Source organism: Phyllopteryx taeniolatus, chromosome 9, assembly GCF_024500385.1.
Source record: "Phyllopteryx taeniolatus isolate TA_2022b chromosome 9, UOR_Ptae_1.2, whole genome shotgun sequence".
NCBI classification, from domain to species: domain Eukaryota; kingdom Metazoa; phylum Chordata; class Actinopteri; order Syngnathiformes; family Syngnathidae; genus Phyllopteryx; species Phyllopteryx taeniolatus.
In genome coordinates this window covers 3,287,077-3,307,479 of record NC_084510.1, presented here as the reverse complement: position 1 = coordinate 3,307,479, position 20,403 = coordinate 3,287,077, and the positions used below count along the sequence as shown (strand labels likewise).

Below are 20,403 nucleotides of genomic sequence, written 5' to 3'. Positions count from 1 at the left end.
AGGTTTATCTCAACAAGTAACTCTCTCGCGCCGAGTCCGCTCTGCATAATACTGTATGTGGCGACAAGGTACCCAATGACACGTGGAGACCAAGCACCCTGGACTAAAAGATAAGCCGTTGAGTTTTTTTAAAGAAAAAGAGATCAACTAAATACCCTGCTACCATTTCCAACATCCTATCTTTGTGAAGCGGGCTTTCTGCAGTGACAGTAACGAAGACAAAATTCTGGAGCAGACTGGACATAAGGAACAAGCACAGGGCTCACACTGATTCTGCGTTATGGTGAGTTGTATTTAACATGTTTTTAAGCCGGTTGTATTCATTTACTTTTTGCTGTGTGTGTGTACATATATATACCAGGGTTCAATTCCCGTCCCCGCCTGTCTGAAGTTTGCATGTTCTCCCCGTGCCTGCGTGGGTTTTCTCCGGGCACTCCGGTTTCCTCCCACATCCCAAAGACATGCATGGTAGGTTAATTGAAAACTCTAAATTGCCCGTAGGTGTGAATGTGAGTGCGAATGGTTGTTTGTTTATACGTGCCCTGCGATTGGCTGGCAACCAGTTCAGGGTGTACCCCGCCTCCTGCCCGATGATAGCTGGGATAGGCTCCAGCACTCCTGCGACCCTTGTGAGGATAAGCAGCTCAGAGAATGGATGGATATATAAGCCACACATTGACAGCCGGTGCGTGAGGGGAAAAAATGCCTACTCTTAACCAGTCCGCGGTGCAAAAAAGGTTGGGGAACACTGCTTTACATTCTACATTCTCCCCTACATTCACCTATTTCCTTCAGATTACATCGTTTACACAAGACGTAGTCTATCTGTGTGCTTCTACCTACACTCTTGTGGGTCACCTTATATTCCTGCCTCTTCTCAAAGAAAGTGTTCACTACGGCCTTTTCCATTCTTTTGGTAAGGTCTACCACCATCAGTCCCTCAAAGTTCCTGTCCTGGATACCAAACCTACCACACGTCTTCATCGCCCCCGTTTCCTGCCCCAATCACTACACACACGATCTGCCTCTCTCTGCCTTGGATCGCTCTGAACTTCTTCGTCTTGCTCCTTCCAGAATGTCTCTCTTTTAGTTCGCATCCTACCTATGGTGCGCAACCACTAATAACAATAAAGATGACACCCTTGATTTCAAACTTCAACCTCATTTCTGACACTCTTTCTGACACACCTCTATTATTCAGGATACTCACCTTGATAGACGTCATCCATTGCTGCAAAATCAGCTATTGGCTCATCAGCCTGAGATAACACAGTAGCGTGAAATGCTTTTAATTTTGTGATTTTCTGAAAAATCCATGTGGAACACAAACCAAAGCACAACTGAAAAACATAAAAGGTGGAAATAGGTGGACTGCGATGCTTACCTTTAGAGAGATGATACTCTCTGGAATGACACCCAAAGTACCCAATGTGGCTGAGTCGTCTGTCAGACTTTTCCCATCAATGGATAGGTTTTGGTCAAACGGCGCCACAGAGAACGCATGCATAATCTAGAGTGTTGCGAGCACAGCAAATGAAGACCGAATTGCTTGGTATCTTACAGGTAAAAAATTATTAAACACTTTTTATAAGCCTATGTAAATTAGTGATCCCAAGTCTACGTAAATTAGTGATATCAGAATATGAGAACTCAATCCCCAAGTCTTTCTTCCATTTCATAATAATAATAATGCATTACACATATATCGCTTTTGTAAGCACTCAAAAACATTTTACAATTTCATGCATTATTCATTCAGTCTTCAGTCACACCTGGTGGTGACAAACTACTTGTGTAGTCACAGGTGCCCTGGAGCAGTCTGATAGAAGCATGGCTGCCATTCTGCGCCTACGGCCCCGCCGACCACCACCAAACATCCAACCACATTCATTCATGGGCAATGTGGATCAAGTGTCTTGCGCAGGGACACAATGCTCATTTCATTCCAATGCTTGTTTTGTACAACAAATAAGCTATTGTGGGTGGGCTTACCTGAATTTTCAGCTCTTTGAGGGTCTGATTTGCCGAAACAATGAGGGCTTTTTCACCTCTGAGTTTCCGGTGCCGAGTGCTTCTCCTGATTCCACTGAGTTTGGTTGTGTTGGTTCCTGGAGAAGCCGCTCCTTCGGCGATATTGCCGTCATTTAGTTTAAGCCGCTTTGCACCATCTTCTGACTGGAAAAATAACAATAATAATACTGTATATTATAAATAAAAAAGGTGTCTTGTAATAGATGTAACTGTGTTGACCCACAATAGTCTGACATCACCAAGGGGCTATGACTTGGGGGGGAATAGAGATTTATGGTTCTGGGTTACATAGCGATAACATATAAACTGATTGAGCTGTGCTTTACTCTTGTTGTTTTTTGTAGAGTGTAAACTGTTGACTGAACTTATCTTCTCGTCAATCACAACATGTCCACAGTATTGGTATTTTCAATGATAGGTGTTAAGGATGTTCCCATTCAATTTAGGTAAGAAGCCCCATAATTTTTTATGTGAAAATGAAAACAAGTCTCGAGTGCATCCACTAAGTATTCACAGCGCTTCACATTTTCCACACATTGTTACAGCCTTATTCCAAAATGTATTATTTTCGCCTAAGAAATCACGTGCACATAAGGTTTTCAGTTCAAGTGCATCCTGGTTCCACTGGTCATCCTTCAGATGTTTCTACAGGTTAATGGGAGTCCACCTGTGGTAAATTCAGTTGACATGAATTTGACAGGCACATGCCTGTTTATATAAGGTGTCACAGTTGACAATGCATGTCAGCGCAACAACCAAGCGAAAAGTCAACGTAATTGTCTGTAGACCTCCTAGACAGGATTGTCATGAGGCACAGATCTGGGAAAGGGTACAAAAAAAAAAACCTGCCGGTTTGAAGGTCCCAAATGAGCACAGTGGCCTCGATCATCCATAAATGGAAGACGTTGGGAACCACAAAGACCTCCTGGAGCTGCCTGCCCATTCTAAACTGAGGGTGGAGAAGGGCCATCGTCAAGGAGGTTACCAAGAGCCCGATGGGTACTCTGTCACAATTCCAGCGTTCCTCTGTGGAAAGCACACTGGTCTGATGAAACTAAGATTTAAAGGGAAAGTTTGAAATGTTAAAATTTTGAATGAATTTCAAAAATCTAAAAACGTTTTCCATTATGAGATGTGTGTAGAAAATTGATTAAAAAAAAAAATCATCCATCCATTTTCTACCGCTGATCCGAGGTCGGGTTGCGGAGGCATTAGCTTTCGCAGGGACGCCCAGACTTTCCTCTCCCCAGCCACTTCATCCAGCTCTTCCGGGGTGATCCCGAGGCGTTCCCAGGCCAGCCGAAAGACGTAGTCTCTCCAGCGTGTCCTGGGTCGTCCCAGGGGTCTCCTCCCGGTGGGACATGCCCGGAACACCTCACCAGGGAGGCGTCCGGGAGGAATCCGAATCAGATGCCCCAGCCACCTCATCTGACTCCTCTCGATGTGGAGGAGTAGCGGCTCTACTCTGAGATCTTCCCGGATGACCGAGCTTCTCACCCTATCTCTAAGGGAGAGCCCGGACACCCTGCGGAGGAGACTAATTTCGGCCGCTTGTATCCGGGATCTTGTTCTTTCGGTCACGACCCACAGCTCGTGACCGTAGGTCAGTGTAGGAACATAGATCGACCGGTAAATTGAGACCTTCGCCTTTCGGCTTAGCTCCTTCTTTACCACAACGGACCGATACAAAGTCTGCATCACTGCAGACGCTACACCGATCCGCCTGTCGATGTCCCGTTCCAATCTTCCCTCACTCGTGAACAAGACCCCAAGATACTTAAACTCCTCTACTTGGGGCAGGATCTCATCCCCGACCTGGAGAGGGCACGCCACCCTTTTCCGACTGAGGACCATGGTCTCAGATTTGGAGGTCCCGATTCTCATCCCAGCCGCTTCACACTCGGCTGAGAGTAGAGTCGAGGTCAGCAGCGCCCCATCCCCACTATACACAGTGTTGATGGTGCACTGCTTCCCCCTCCTGAGACGACGGATGGTGGACCAGAATTTCCTCGAAGCTGTCCGGAAGTCTTTCTCCATGGCCTCACAGAACTCCTCCAATACGCAAATTTTTGCTTCAGCTGCATTCCGCTTGGCCAGCTAGTACTCATCAGCTGCCTCAGGAGCCTCACAGGCCAAAAAGGCCCGATAGGACTCCTTCTTCCGCTTGACGGCATCCCTCACCGTTGGTGTCCACCAACGGTGGAACATGAGCAAAGTACTGTCGGAGGTGGGAGTTGAAACTCCTTCTGACAGGGGATTCTGCCAGACGTTCCCAGCAGACACTCATAATACGTTTGGGCCCGCCACGTCGGACCGGCATCTTCCCCCAGCATCGGAGCCAACTCACCACCAGGTGGTGATCAGTTGACAGCTCCGCCCCTCTCTTCACCCGAGTGTCCAAGACATGCAGCCGCAAGTCCGATGACACGACCACAAAGTCGATCATCGTACTGCGTTTCCTGGTGCCAAGTGCACGTATGGACACCCTTATGCTTGACCATGGTGTTCGTTATGGACAATCCATGATGAGCACAGAACTCCAATAACAGAACACCGCTCGGGTTCTTTTCGGGGGTGCCGTCTCTCCCAATCACGCCCTTCCACGTCTCACTGTCATTGCCCACGTGAGCATTGAAGTCCCCCAGCAGAACAATGGAGTCCCCAGCGGGAGTGCTCTCCAGCACCGCCTCCAAGGACTCCAAAAAGGGTGGGTACTCTGAACTGCTGTTTGGTGCATAGGCACAAATAACAGTCAAGACCCGTCCCCCCACCCGAAGGCGGAGAGAGGCTGCCCTCTCGTCCACCGGGGTGAACCCCAACGTACAGGTGCCGAGCCAGCGGGGGGCAATAAGTATACCCACACCTGCTCGGCGCCTCTCACTGTGGGTAACTCCAGAGTGGGAGAGAGTCCAGCAAAAATCATATTTTGGTATATAGCTATAAAATAAGAACATGTGGAAGAAGTAAAACAATACTTTGCAGATTCAGTGTATGTGTAAGGACATCTGAATCTGTAAATTCAAACCCAGGTTTCATTCAGATGTGATCCAGACTGAATTTGGCAACATTTTAAATGTAGCATGGAAAACAAAATCTAACATGATCAGATTTTTCTCTGAAAAATCCCATCAGATTTTTAAATTTTGAAATGATCCACGATCAGCCGTATGTATACTCATGGAATATTAAAATGTGTGCTCTCTAAGCTTTTGCTGGCCAATTTATCCTCATCAAAGCAAAATAAGATGTGGGCAGATAATTATTCAAATTGCTAAATTGTACTTTTGAGATGAAAAATGAGATTGTTAATCTCTTCAGTGCAGACATAAACACAAAAATCAGATTGTGACAGAGATGCAGCTTTAATTGCCAATCCCTCCAGTAGTCGAGGAGTAGCTAAGCTACAACTTAGTGCTGATTTACCTGGCTGAAGTCTGGATCTCTCTCTCCAGCTACCTTTGGTTGCTCTTCCTTCTCCTCCTCTGCCTCAGAGCTGCTGGCATTCAGCTCTGGAACTGCTTCTTTAATTATCTATTCAAAACGCAACATTGTCATTTGGCTGTTGAGGTGCATTAGCAAAATCATATTTGACATACAGTGGTGTGAAAAGGTGTTTGCCCCCTTTCTGATTTCTTATTTTTTTTGCATGTTTGTCACAAACGTTTCCCAATCATCCATTTTCTGTACCGCTTATTCTCACGAGGATCACGGGTGTGCTGGAGCCTAGCCCAGCTATCTTCGGGCGAGAGGCGGGGCACACCCGGAAGTGTTCGCCAGCCAATCGCAGGGCACATATAAACATCATCAAACAAATTTCAATATTAGTCAAACACAACACAAGTAAACACAAAATGCAGTTTTTACATGAAAGTTTTATTATTTGCCAATAATTTTGCCAGAAGAGAACTTGATGATCCCCAAGACTTTTGGGAAAATACTCTGTGGTCTGATGAGACAAAAGTTGAACTTTTGGGAAAGTGTGTATCCCATTACATCTGGCGTAATAGTAACACCGGATTTAGGAAAAAATATCATACCAACAGTAAAATATGGTGGTAGTTGTGTGATGGTCGCAGCTGTTTTGCTGCTTGAGGAAGACTTGCTGTGATAAATGGAACCATGAATTCTGCTGTCTACCAAAAAAATCCTGAAGGAGAAAGTCTGGCCATCTGTTCGTGACCTCAAGTTGAAACGGACTTGGATTCTGCAGCAGGATAATGATCCAAAACACCAGCAAGTCCTCCTCTGACTGGCTGAAGAAAAACAAAATAGAGACTTTGCAGTGGCCTAGTCAAAGTCCTGACCTGAATCCTACTGAGATGCTGTGGCATAACAACCTGAATCCGACGGATTAAAAAGGGGGTTCATGCTTGAAAACACTCCAATGTGGCTGAAAATTACAACAATTCTGCAAAGATGAGTGGGCTAAAATTAACCCACAGCGTTGCAAGCGACTCATTGCAAGTTATCGCTTGATTGCAGTTGTTGCTGTTAAAGGTGGCCCAACCAGTTGTTAGGTTTAGGGGGCAATCACTTTTTCCCCACACAGGGCCATGTAGGTTTGGATTTTTTTCTCCCTTAATAATAAAAATCTTCATTTAAAAACTGCATTTTGTGTTTACTTGTGTTATCTTTGATTAAAATTTTTATTTGTTAGATGATGGGAAACATTTAACTCATTCCCTGCCAATGCCGTCCAAAGGCGTCATTCAGAATCGAGCTATCTCGGTATCAAGCCTCTGGATAGCTGCAATGAGGAATGGCACCCTATAGAGGGCAACAATGCCTTGAGATGAACATCCTTCCCTCAGATAAAAGAAGAGGAGAAGAAGGAGGGCGCGGGGATGAGAAGACAATGAGAACATTCAAGCATAATGGCGGAAAAGAAAAGACAAAATGAAAAAAAATCTAAAAAAAAAAAAGCTTTCAGTAGTAGAAATGTATTGCCCCAAGGCAAGAAAAATATTCCTGCGACCGACGGGAATGACGCCTTATATCATGCGGGGGAATGAAGGATGACTGGTTCAAGCCGATGGCTTTGTTGCAAAGCTATTGCCGAAAATGCCGGGCCATACGGCGAGATGCTCTCAACCGCTTGCCAGCTGATTGTCTGCTGGCCAGGATTTGAGTAAATGGGATCTGGAATCGTGATGAGTGAAATCCCTCTGGATCACCTGGAAACAGCTTCCTCCGGATTATAATGGAGACGAAGGTAACTCGTTTGCAGCTCGAACAACACGCGAAAGAGAGAGAATGGGACAGCCCGTGTGCGGGTGTCAATGCTGTGGATACAGTATAGCGCGCACATGCTGAACTAAAAAAGAAGTGGTCAGACATTAAGGTGGATGTGAAGCGGAGGACAGCTGCCCACTGCCAAAGTGTGGACAAAACAGGTCGAGGAACCGGCGCGGAGGGCATCACCCCGTTCGAGGAGAGAATCGCTGCGATCATGGGTGACACTGCTCTCACGTGGCTGACTCTTATCACCCCACAAGGTTAATACCATGTATTTTTATAACTCATAACAAATGTGCTCATAAAGTAAACTACACTCAGCCCTGTGAGATATAGGGTTCATGCGTAAATGTTGTATGTGTGGTATTTGTAATAAATCTTTTGAATTCAAATAGAAGCACATCAGCATATCAAAGAGGATATCAAAAACTTTGACTCCTTTTTGATTACTCAATTTATTATTTTAATACACAGGAGTAGACACGCACGCTGTAAAAAAAAAATCATGTTTTTTTTTTAGGAGAAGAGGGGTAAATTATGTCAATTTAAACACATTTTAATCATGTGCAACTGATGCACATGTTCAAATGAAGTAAATTCAAAGGACTCTTTTTTTTCAGTGCATGTGCTGGAGTCACGAAGCGATTGTGAGGGCATAGGCGGCATAAATGATCACCTTGATCAATTAATAGGTGTCCTCACAAATATCAGGGGTTCATTAAATACACTGGTTAAAAAATTAATTCTGAGTCCTTGCCTCAATTGCATTGTTGAAATCAAATGTTGCCGGGCATGAATTGTTCATCAGTGCTAATTGTTCATGTCTCTCTGATGTGCAGCTTTATGAGAACAGTTTCCCAGCATCACCAAAGCACCAAAAGCTGCAGAAACGTGCATACGCCAGCCATGCAGTTGGCGTGAGGCACCGCGCATTTCCACGGTCATGTCACTCTTGATACATCTGAACTTTGCCGTGAAAAAGAACGGACGCCACGTTTTTGTGCGTACGCACCTTTTGTACATGAGGCCCCTGGACTATTGAGAAAACGGTAGAGGAGGAGAATTAGGAGGAAGAAAGTCTAAGTGTGGGAGCCTCATTTGTTCATGCAATTTTGTCTAATGTAAATTCTGTACATAGTTATACTTGTAAATAAATAATTTTCCTCTCAAAAGTACTTTATCAGTGTTGTTTTATGTTCAGATGTTTGAGATTTTCACTTAAGAAAAAAAATATTGGTGTCAAAGTCATTGTTCTGCTTGATCTGTCTGCTTTCACAAAAAGTCTGTTTTCTCAGTTTTTTTCCTCCAGAAACAGATTTGGCTGAAAGTTGACTATATTTCACTGCTGATTACTTAAGAATGGTATGCTCTAGAGACAAACTTGTTTTTTCGAATGAAAGAAGAGTCTGATCTTTCTTTTGGTAGTTTTGGTGTTTACATCATAGTCATAGCTCACAATATTCGTGGGGCTTGAAAAATGAGGAATGAGGAAATTGCTCGAAAATGCCTGGCAGTCTAAGGGGTTCCGTGCTCAGGAAACAGCTGGCAGGGAATATGTGTGACAAACATGCAAAAAAAACAAGAAATCCGGAAGGGGGCAAAAACTTTTTACACCACTGTAGCTCGTTTTTGATTAATCAAACATTAAATTCAAATGTATGGATTTGTCATACCCTTTTGTCGTCAATAATTTTACGGATGTAAACTGTGGCTTGGGTGTATTCTCTGAGGTCTTTCTGTTGTTGGAAAAGGAACCCCTCTCTGCACTCCCAGCAGAGATCTGGATACATTACCACAAATAGACAAGCAGTGGGTTCACTGTGATGGGTAAAATGCAGAGAACAAATTTCGTGTGCATGCATGCATGTTCATGACAATAAAGGTGATTGTTCTTCTTCTAAACACAATATAAATCCACCATGGTAAAACAAAAGCAATATCCGAGTCACAGTGCTGCCTTGAAGCTTGGATTATAAAATGGTAAATAGCATAATTTAAAGAATGGATTTCTCCAAAACTGTACGATCTTTAAGTACAAACCCCAATTCCAGTGAAGTTGAGACATGTAACATGTAAATGAAAATTCAAATCCATCTCAAACTATATTCAATTGACTACAAAGGCAAGCTATTTTATGTTCAAACTGATAAACAGACTTTGGTCTGATAACAATCCAGATCCAGTCATTTGTTGCCCCTGTCCCAGCTTTTTTGAATTGTGTTGCAGGCATCAAATTCAAGAGAATATTTGCAAAATAGTTTGAACATCAATATATTTTGTCTTGGTTGTGTATTCAATTAAATATAGATTGGGAAAGGATTTGCAAATCATTGTATTCCATTTTTATTTACATTTTACACCAAGTCCCAACTTCAGTGGAATTGGGGTTTGTATTATTTGTAATGAAACAACATTTCTAGGTTAACAAAAGTATTGGAACATCCATCCATACATTTTCTGTACCGCTCATCCGAAGCCTATCCCAGCTATCTTCGGGCGAGAGGCGGGGTACACCCTGAACTGGTCGCCAGCCAATCGCAGGGCACATATAAACAAACAACCATTCACACTCACTTTCACACCTACGGGCAATTTAGAGTCTTCAATCTACCTACCACGCATGTGTTTGGGATGTGGGAGGAAACCGGCGTACCCAGAGAAAACCCACGCAGGTACGGGAGAACATGCAAACTCCACATAGATGAGGCCGGGATTTGAACCCCTGACCTCAGAACTGTGAGGCAGAGGTGGCAACCAGTCGTCCACCGTGCCGCCGTATTGGAACAGACACTTAAAATAGATTTAAGTGAGTGAGACAATATTTAGTTGCAAATATTTTGCTTGCAGTGTGGTCAGTCTAAAAATTAACTAAATTCACTTCTTGCCCCTGATTAACTCTTTGTTGTTTTGGCATTGTTTTGGATCATTATCTTGTCTTTTTTTCCCCAAAATTTTTCTCTAGACTTCAGAATTAATCTTGCTAATTTTACTTTTACTTGCTAAAGATTAACCTTTTTCTTATCAGTCCATGAAACTTCCAAGTTGCAGCCTTGCATTCCTATGGTTCTTGCTAATTTGTTTAAATCTTCCAGTGTAGCATCTGTACTTTTGTTCATGTTCATGACCTTCAATCCCCTGCTCTCTGGGAGACTGTTGCTGATGTTACTAATAAAACAAAAAAGGTGCTAACTCCTACGACGTGTAGTGGATACAGATACAAATTAGGGTTGGGCATCGTTTGAATTTCAGCGATTTGGGTCCTGATTCCGCTTCCTTATTTCGATTCCGGTTCCCAACGATTCTCTATTCCGATTCTTTTAGGGGGCTGAGTAAAAAAAAGTTTGCATGGTTAAAATAAAGCGTGTCCAAATTATGAACATCCATTTTCTTAGCAGCCCATAGCATAGACTAAATGAACATTTGACTCAGGGTTCTTTATGACCAGTATCAATATCAAACCTATAAACTAAAAGGCAATGTGTGTGGAACTAACCCAATTGAGTTAATATTTAATATTTGAGTTAATTAATGTTTCAGCTAAAAGTTAAATACAGAATTGTTAAAATCATTATTTGGGACTGTTTTATCACATCGAATGGTTTATTTGTGCAAGTTTTAACCTGACTTCCTGTTTTAAGCTTGTAGCCTCTTATTTTGAAGGGTACGCACTGCAACTCAGCATTTTGGCACGAACAATAACTTCACACGGCACTAGTGATATATATATCTCCCCCAATGGATGGAACCAAATGCTATAAAACATTGATTCCTTTCCTTACCCACCGAGGAGGCACAAGTTTAGTGTTTGTGATACTGTGAGACGTTTATGTGAATTTTGTCCCAATTCATTTTGATATAAAGATGCTACAGTGATGTTTTAGCTCATTGTTAAGCTTTTTTTCCCCCTGTCATCGGCTCTTATGTTGGTTTAAAGACTAAAATAAACGCTAAAAACCATCAGTGCAAAAGTGCAACCAACCATTTACCCTGTTCGCTGTCTCAATGTTGGCATAGACCTATTTTATCATTTCACTCACCCAATTGACAGAGTTGACTTCACTGAAGCTCCGCGCGGTGTAGGCTGAGGCTCGGAGCGCGTCAGACCCTACACATCGTGAAAGACTCATTTGAACAATATAATCTTATTCCAAGTGTTCCACTGAGGCGACTGGTCATTCATTTTAACAAAATTAAGACACACTTTTGTTCGCCGCCGCCGTTGGGCACAAGCACGTCTCTGTGCGCATTGGTCTTCGTTGGTTTTCGCCACTGCTTCTTCGGGGTCGGCGGACAAGGCATCGAAACTGGGAACCGAATTTTTTTTAATTTGAACGATTCCAGGAGAAACGGAACGTTAGTCCCAGTTCCAATCGGTTCTCGATGCCCAACCCTAATACAAATACATGGAAATATCCATCCATCCATCCATCCATTTTCTGAGCCGCTTCTCCTCACTAGGCGTGCTGGAGCCTATCCCAGCTATCATCGGGCAGGAGGTGGGGAACAGCCTGAACTGGTTGCCAGCCAATCGCGGGGCACATACAAACAAACAACCATTCGCACTCACATTCACACCTACGGGCAATTTAGAGTTTTCAATTAACCTACCATGGTAGGTTGAAGTCCCATGTCTTTGGGATGTGGGAGGAAACCAGAGTGCCCGGAGAAAACCCACGCAGGCACGGGGAGAACATGCAAACTCCAGACAGGCGGGGACGGGAATTGAACTCCGGTCCTCAGAACTGTGAGGCAGAGGCTCTAACCCCATCACCACCGTGCCGCCTACATGGAAATATGTAAAACCCAAATGTTTTTATAAATGAATTGCCCTTACGGTTTCAATACTTTTGGAGGGTAGAGTACAGTCCAAAAACATAGAAAATTATGCTTCTGTTGCAGCCAAATGTATGTGTAGTATTTTAAAAAAAATATATAATGATTGAAACAGAGACGGTTCCTATATCAGGCTACAGCAGGTGCTTAAGAAGTTGCTCTGTGAAACCAAAGCAAGACTTGTCCCTCAGATGAAACATTTTCCCTGTTTTATACTCTTACCAGGCTGAGTGGTGTATTTAGTGGTGGGACCCGTGGATGTGGTCTGTTTGAAGCACTGGATGGAGATGGGCTGGTCAACAATGAAGAGTTTGCTGATTACCTCCCATTCACTGGGCCAGAGCAGAGCGATGCTGTGCAGGACAAAACAAACTGTATGAGCCGACATTCATGTTATTCATGAAATCATTTTGGGCATGAAAAAGTAATCAGTCTCCTTATAAATCTTGTCTTAAATGTTGCTTGGAATCTTACTTTTTTCGGGTCATGCTTTCTTCCAATTGAAAAAAGGTTGTCTGCTTTAATAGTTACTTGCAAATAGTTAAACTAAATAAAAAAGCACAGGAATAGTCATCAGACGTTATTGTGAAGTAATCTAACATTCAAAGCAGAAAGATTGTGATAAAGTACTTTTGTCAAGGGTTATGGAGAGTTTCAAGGGCATGACAGTCATAGGGTTGAGGAAAGTGTTGGCTCTGTTAAGATTTTTTGGGCAGGTTTACAGGTGTCAGTAGTGCCTAGGGCATGGAGTTCAATGCGTGGATCCCCCCTGGAATAAGACTAATAGTGACTTGGATGTGATATGTTCCTAACAATACACGTTCTTTGCTATGTTTGAAAGAAAGCCCCTTTTCATCTCTCCCTGACCCGATGACACATTCCACAAAGGTTAAGGAAAGGTGGTATAAAGCTTAAGAGCTGGTGAGGAGATATGACTTTTCGGAGAGGCCATAAGTCACATTTTCAAAAACGAAGGTGCTGATTGGCGGGAGATCTGTGTATCTGTCTCAGCTAATTTGAAATTGAATTTGTCGAACTGAATGTGAATTGAGAAGCCAATATGAAAATATATAAATTTTCAATCAAATAATCTTACATTCAGATGCAAGTTTATTGAACTTCAGTTTCAAACTAATAAAACTAAAGTTCAACTCAACTAAGTTAAATTTAAAATTAAACTAATCAGATTGTTTCTCAATGCAATGATTCAAATTAAACAATACAAATTCAAATTATGTAATTCAAATTCAGTTATTTTAATGCAATTATCCAAGTTTAACAATTCAAATTCAAATAATGATTTAAATTCAGTTTCTGGTGGCACACATTTCACCCCATACAGATCTGGCCCTACCCACTGTGGCGAGATTTTATATGGTGCACCACTTTGGCTGTGATTTACAAAATAAATCAAATAGCATTGTTTTTACCATTGTGAGTTTGTTTCGGCGAAAGATAAAATAATGAAAGTCCATTGTATACTCTGTCTCCTCCTTCAGCCGTCACCTTAACATGGTGGAGGGGTTTGTGTGTCCCAGTGATCCAAGGAGCTAAGTTGTCTGGGGCTCAATGGCAAACGGGTCCTCGGTTAGGGACCAGACAAAGCACGGCTAAAAGACCCCCTATGATGAGTAAATTGGTGGAATCACCTTTTCCCTTGCCGGACGCGGGTCACCGGGGCCCCCCTCTGGAGCCAGGGAGGTGGGGCTGGAAGGCAAGCGTCTGGTGGCCGGGTCTGTACCCATAAGGCACAGCCCGAAAGGTTAACTTGGATCCCCCTTCCCATGGGCTCACCAACTGTGGGAGGGGCCAAGGGGTGGGAGGACGGGTCCTGACTGTTGTTTGTGCCTATGCACCAAACAGCAGTTCAGAGTACCCACCCTTTTTGGAGTCCTTGGACAGTGTGCTGGAGAGCGCTCCCGCTGGGGACTCAATCGTTCTGCCGGGGGACTTCAATGGTCACGTGCGCATTGACAGTGAGAGCTGGAAGGGCGTGATTGGGAGGAACGCCCCGCCCCCCCTGATCAGAATCAGAGCAGAGTTCTGTTATTGGAGGAGTTCAAGTATCTTAGGGTCTTGTTCACGAGTAAGGGAAGAATGGAACAGGAGGGAGTCAGGCGGATCGGTGCAGCATCTGCAGTGATGCGTATTTTGAATCGGTCTGTTGTGGTGAAGAAGGAGCTAAGCCCAAAGGCAAAGCTCTCAATTTATCTACGTTCCTACCCTTACCTAAGGTCACAGGCTGCGGGTCATGACCGAAAGAACAAGATCTCGGATACAAGCGCCGAAATTAGTTTTCTTTGCACGGTGTCCGGGTTCTCCCTTAGAGACAGGTTGAGAAGCTCGATCATCTGGGAGGGGCTCAGAGTAGAGCCTACACATTGAGAGGAGCCAGACGAGGAGGCTCGGGCATCTGATTAGGATGCCTCCTGGACGCCTGGGTGAGGTGGTCCGGGCATGTCCCACCGGGAGGAGGAAATTAAGTCGGATGTTTACATTCAAGCTTACAGAGAAAGTCCCACTCGTAGATGTGAACAATAGGTACAGTAGATATGACATGACGTGCATGCTTACGACGACCCAAAGCTAGTGGGGGCGCATTCCATGTTTGTTAACGGCAGAAAAAACTAAATACACTATATTACCACAAGCATTCGCTCACCTGCCTTAAATGGCACGAACTGAAGTGACATCCCATTCCTTATCGATAGGGTTAACAATGACGTCAGTCCATCCTTTTTTACTATTTGCTCATGCCGTTGTTCACAAAGTGGCGCACCTCGCCCCATCCTTGCTTGATGCTCCTACAACTGAGCCTTTCAGGGACGCTCATTTTATAACCAATCATGACACTCACCTGTTTCCAATTAACCTGTTCACCCATGAAATGTTCCAAACGGGTGTTTGTTTTAGCATTCCTCAATTTTCCCCAGTCTTTTGTTGCCCCTGTCCTAGCTTTTTTGTGTGTTGCAGGCATCAAATTCAAAATGAGAAAATATTTCCCCCCCAAAAAAGGTTCATCAGTTTGAACATTAAATATCTTGTCTTTGTACTGTATTCAATTGAAAATACACTATATTTATAGGTATTCACTCACCTGCCTTGACTCACACATGAACGTAAGTGACCTTCCATTCCTAATTGATAGGGTTCAATATGACGTTGGTCGACCCTTTGCAGCTATAACAGCTTCAACTCTTCTGAGAAGGCTTTACACAAAGTTTAGGAGTCTGTTTTGACCATTTTTCCAGAAACACATTTGTGTTAGGTCAAAGACTGATGTTGGATGAGAAGGCCTGGCTCTCTGCTGTAATTCATCTCAAAGGTGTCCTATCCTGTTGATGTCAGGACTCTGTTAAGGTCAGTCAAGTTCATCCACACCAAACTCTCTCATCCATATCTTTACAGACCTTGCTTTGTGCACTGATGCACAAAAGGTGGATGGACGTTATATTAAACCCTATTGATTAAGAAGGAGATGTCACTTCAGCTGATATGTTAGTCATGGCAGGGGAGCGAATACTTTTGTCAATATAGTGTAACAAGGATTGCCTGCACATAGCATACTAGGCTTTTCACGATCAGGATTTTTGGGGCCGATCACCGAGTTTAAAAAACTGATAACCGATCACAAGATGGAGCAATGTGTCTATTTAAATGACTTGTTCATTTACTGTATATACTTGTGTACTTAATTGCTAAAAAAATTATATTTACAATAAATAATGTATCTTTGTTCATCTATTTATGCCAGTTAGGCATAGTGACAGACAGAACAAATGAATGGTCTTCTATTAGATGGCAGGAAGTACATACAGTAATGAATGTATCCACTTTTTGTGACATTTTGGTTTGTGGGTGTGCCGTAAGACTTTTCAATTGTAAAATATGTGCCTTGGCTCCATAAAGGTTGGAAATCACTGCTCTAGTCAGATCATGTATTCTAATCAGTCAGGTCAAACCAACATAACAACATGACAGAAATAATGGGTGCTAACTTACTGTAATTAAATTACTTTATTAAATTACTGTAATTTCTCATGTATAATGCGTACTCCCCCCCCCCTCAAAAATAATTGTCAAAGGTCAATAGTGCGCATTATACGTAGATATAGGGGAAAATGAAAAAAATAAAAATAAAAAAAACTCACATATAAATGTATGTTCTCATCTCGAGGTTATGAAAAATCTGTACACTTTCATTCCAATGTCACTGCCCCCTAGAGGTTATGAGAAAGGTGTACACTTTCATTCAAATATGCCGCCACCTAGAGGTTTTGAAAAATGTGTAGCCTACACTTTCATGCCAATATGACAGGGGTACGTAAGACTGCATATATATACAGTTGTCCTCATAACTTTACATACCCTGGCAGAATTTGTGAATTTTTTTTTTTTATAAATACGACTGATGACTGACCAACAACCATCAATAATTTCTTTATGGTTATGTTTTGTTTTATAATGCTTTTCTTTGTCAACATAATGTTATGTAGCCTAGCAAGCTAGTGCTAGCACTAACGTTTGTACGTCAACATGCCGGCGTTCTGTTCAATCATTTGCTAAAGCTTGGGTAAACATTGGTTCATGCGCATAAATAAATGTTGACACGAGCGCCCGATTATGTTGACAACAGGGAACAAGGGAGGCGAAGCGCCAGTCGCAATCGCAATCCTATTGGTGGACCTTCAAGGTGCACTGTCGAGAGTTGTCCATGTCACACTACACAGAAGATATAAAAAAATATATATAATTTTTAAAATGGAAAAAAAAAAAAAAAAAAAAAAAAAAAAAGAATCAAACATGCTAGACTTTTCATTTTGGCGTCGTAGGGGCAAAACTTTGGTCGTGTATTATGTCACAATACAAGAAGTTTTTTCGTTGCCGACAAAATATGTCAGGGCTAAAATTCTGTAGGCTGATCTAGGCATGTCAAATTTGTATGAAGTTGCAACAAAGACAACAACTTAAAACCTCAAAGTGGCAAAATCAATTTTAAACACAACCATCCCACCATCATCTTGAAATTACAGCAATGCAAATACAAACGTGACAGCATATATGTCGCACGTATAATCAATCACATTACATACAGTATAGCATTACTAACTATTTTAAGAGATGTAGCCATTGAACATGTTGACAAAGCAGTGTTTAAAGAAAGGCTGCAGACTTTTGAAAAGTAGTAAAAATCTTGAGTCAAAACAGGTTGCTTTGATCTACTTGTGCTGTTATTAATGTTGCTATACCTAACCAACTGGGAACTTGATTGGCAGTATATTGCCTGTTAAGGCATGAATGTTTGCAATCTGTTGATCTGTGCCAAATGTTTGTTCAAGTGTTTATATTTTTTATTTATCTAAGATATTTATTTTTCTACATTGCAATGTTAATTGTTATTTAAAAGGATGTACTTAAATTATTATGCTCTAATATCACTCAGTGGCATAAAAAACAATGATACTATCATTTGCCGTGATAGTTTTTGGGAAAATACTGCATATCGTCCTAAAAATTTTAAATTAAAAATCTAAACACATAATATATTGAGAGAGAGAGCAATGGATGACACAAAAATATTGTAAAAGCAGTATAAAAAAATAGCGTCACAACTGTAATTAAAAAAAAACATCTACAATATAGCGGGACAGCGACGCAAGAAAACGTGATATAGTGTAGGATTACTGTATCTGTAATCCGTGATAAATACCAGGGCTGAGTTTCATTGCGGATCATGGGACTCATAGTTTCAAGTGTAAAATGATCTGTGTAACTTAGTTACTTTTAAAATCAAGTAATCAGTAAAGTAACAAAGTAACTTTTTTACGGTAACTGTGGGAACACTGATCATTACTGCTCAACAAATCATGAAAGTGACTCGCTATGGCGACCCCTGATGGGACAAACCAAAAGTCGCAACAACTTTACCTCTTTCTCCCGTCTTTCCACCTCTTCTTTTTCTTTCCTGCGCTCCGGACAGTTAGGTCATTTTGACGTTTACACGGTTCTCTGTAGTCCCATCAATTAATTCCCTACATCTTCCGACAGTATGGCATTAGATTTGTGCCACAATTAAGAGAATATTCTTGAAGTCTCTGCACCATTTGCACAATTGTCACTAGGGTTGGGCATCGAGATTCGATTGGAACGGAGACTAACGTTCCGGTTCTCCCGGAATCGTTCAAATTTAAAAATTTCGGTTCACAGTTTCGATGCCTACAGTCTGCCGACCTTGAAGAAGAGAGTGGCGAAAACCAACAAAGAAGAACACTCACGAAGATGTGCTTGTGCCCAACGGCAGCGGCGAACAAGAGTGTGTCTCAAGTTTGTTAAAATAAATGACCAGTCGCTTCACTTGGAATGAGATTATATTGTGCAAAGGAGGTTTTCACGATGTGTAGAGGTCTGACGCACTCCCCTCCTGCTCAGAGCCTCAGACAACACCGCGCGGCACTTTAGTCAAATCAAATTGGGTAAGTGAAACAATAAAATACGTCTATGCCAACATTGAGGCAGCTAACAAGGTAAACTTTGGTTGCAGTTTTGCACTGATGGTTTTTAGCATTTATTTTAGTCTTCAAACCAACGTAAGAGCCAATGACAGAAAAAAGCCTAACATTGAGCCAAAATGTCAAAGGTCAAACTAGCAACTTTACATCACAATGAATTGGGAAAAAATTCACATAAACGTCGTCTCACAGTACCACCAACACTAACCTTGTGCCTCATCGGTGGGTAGGTAAAGGAATCAACGTTTTACAGCATTTGGGTCCATTCATTACTCCTTTTCTTGCCTTCTAGGTTTACTTTCGTTTTCAAAATTCACCGGTGTCGTGTGAAGTTACTTTTCGTGCCAAAATGTTGAGTTCCGGTGCGTTCTCTACAAAATAAAAGACTACAAGCTTAAAACAGGAAGTCAAGATAAAACTTGCAAATATAAACAATTTGACGTGATAAGAGAGTCACAAATAACAGTTTTAACAATGCTATATTTAAGTTTTAGCTTGAAACATTAAATTAATGAATATTAAGTCAATTGGTTAGTTCCACACACCTTGCCTTTTAGTTTATAGGTTTGATATTGACACTGGTTATACAGAACCGTGAGTCAAATGTTCATTTCAGTCTATGCTGCGGGCTGCTCAGAAAAAGGATGTTCATAATTTGGACACCCTTTATATAAACCATGCAAAGTTTTTTGACCCAGGCCCTTAAAAGAATCGGAATAGAGAATCGTTTGGAACCAGAATCGAAATGAGTAACCTTAATCGGGACCGGAATCGCTCAAATTCAAACAATGCCCAACCCTAATTGTCACTGTACCAGATTATCGCTCTATTAGTCATTTCAAACTACCCTAAAGCAAAGCAAATTTATTTATATAGCGCATTTCATACACAAGGTAAGTCAATGTGCTTTACATGATTAAAAGCATTTAAAAACAAAGAAAGAAAACAGCTTATAAACATTTAAAACAAAGAGAATAAAATAAAAAATACAATTAAAACAGCGTACAGTGCAAGAAATATTTAAAAGTGGAAATGCTCTAGAAAGCATGGGAAAAAAGAAGAGTTTTTAACTTGGACTGAAAAACATGCACACTTGGGGCTGACGTCACTTCTGTTGGCAACTTATTCCATTTGTGTGCAGCATAATAGCTAAATGCTGCTTCCCCATGTTTGCTTTGGACTCTGTGCTCCACCATTTGACCTGAGTCTATCATCTCAGAGCCCTACTGGGTTTATATCCCATTAGCATTTCATTCATGTATTCAGGACCTAAACCATTTATAGTGATTTATAGACCAGTAGCAGAACTTTAAAATATATTCTAAAGCTGACTGGAAGCCAGAGTAAAGACTTTAGAATTGGAGTAATATGCTCTGACCTCTTTGTTCTGGTCAGAACCCGAGCTGCCGCATTCTGAATGAGCTGCAGCAGTTTAATGCTCTTTTAGGGAGTCCAGTCAGAAGACCATTACAATAGTCAAGTCTACTTGAGATAAAAGCATGGATGAGCTTCTCCTGGTCTGCTTGACACATGCAACCCTTCACTCTGGATATGTTCTTCAGATGGTAGAAGGCAGTTTTAGTAATTGATTTGATAAGACTGCTGAAAGTCAGGTCGGAATCTATCAGAACACCAAGGTTTCGTACTTGGTCTTTGGTTTTTAAAGAGAGTGACTCCAGGTATTTACTAAGAGCAACTCTAAATTGCTAGAGGACTGTGCTTCATTGGCAAATTTGTAAAAGTTCCAGAACAGTCGAGAAATAAAGTCATTGACATCTATCAGTCTGGTAGAGGT

At 42.0% G+C, this 20,403-nt stretch overlaps 1 protein-coding gene across 10 annotated transcripts in view; it reads right to left on the bottom strand.

The window, feature by feature from the left end:
- Window positions 1-20,403, bottom strand: part of usp48 (ubiquitin specific peptidase 48) — an 89,793-nt gene that overhangs the window by 8,479 nt on the left and 60,911 nt on the right. For 6 of the 10 annotated variants that reach the window (XM_061785912.1, XM_061785915.1, XM_061785916.1 and 3 more), the window contains 6 exons: window positions 12,322-12,452; window positions 8,940-9,046; window positions 5,455-5,562; window positions 1,993-2,175; window positions 1,385-1,510; window positions 1,211-1,259 (listed from right to left, as the gene is read on the bottom strand). In XM_061785912.1, coding sequence (XP_061641896.1) covers window positions 1,211-1,259; window positions 1,385-1,510; window positions 1,993-2,175; window positions 5,455-5,562; window positions 8,940-9,046; window positions 12,322-12,452 — 704 coding nt within the window. Of the gene's footprint in view, window positions 1-1,210; window positions 1,260-1,384; window positions 1,511-1,992; window positions 2,176-5,454; window positions 5,563-8,939; window positions 9,085-11,303; window positions 11,372-12,321; window positions 12,453-18,816; window positions 18,980-20,403 lie in introns of those variants that run through there. The other 4 variants (XR_009790256.1, XM_061785918.1, XR_009790257.1 and 1 more) reach the window with 4 other exon arrangements.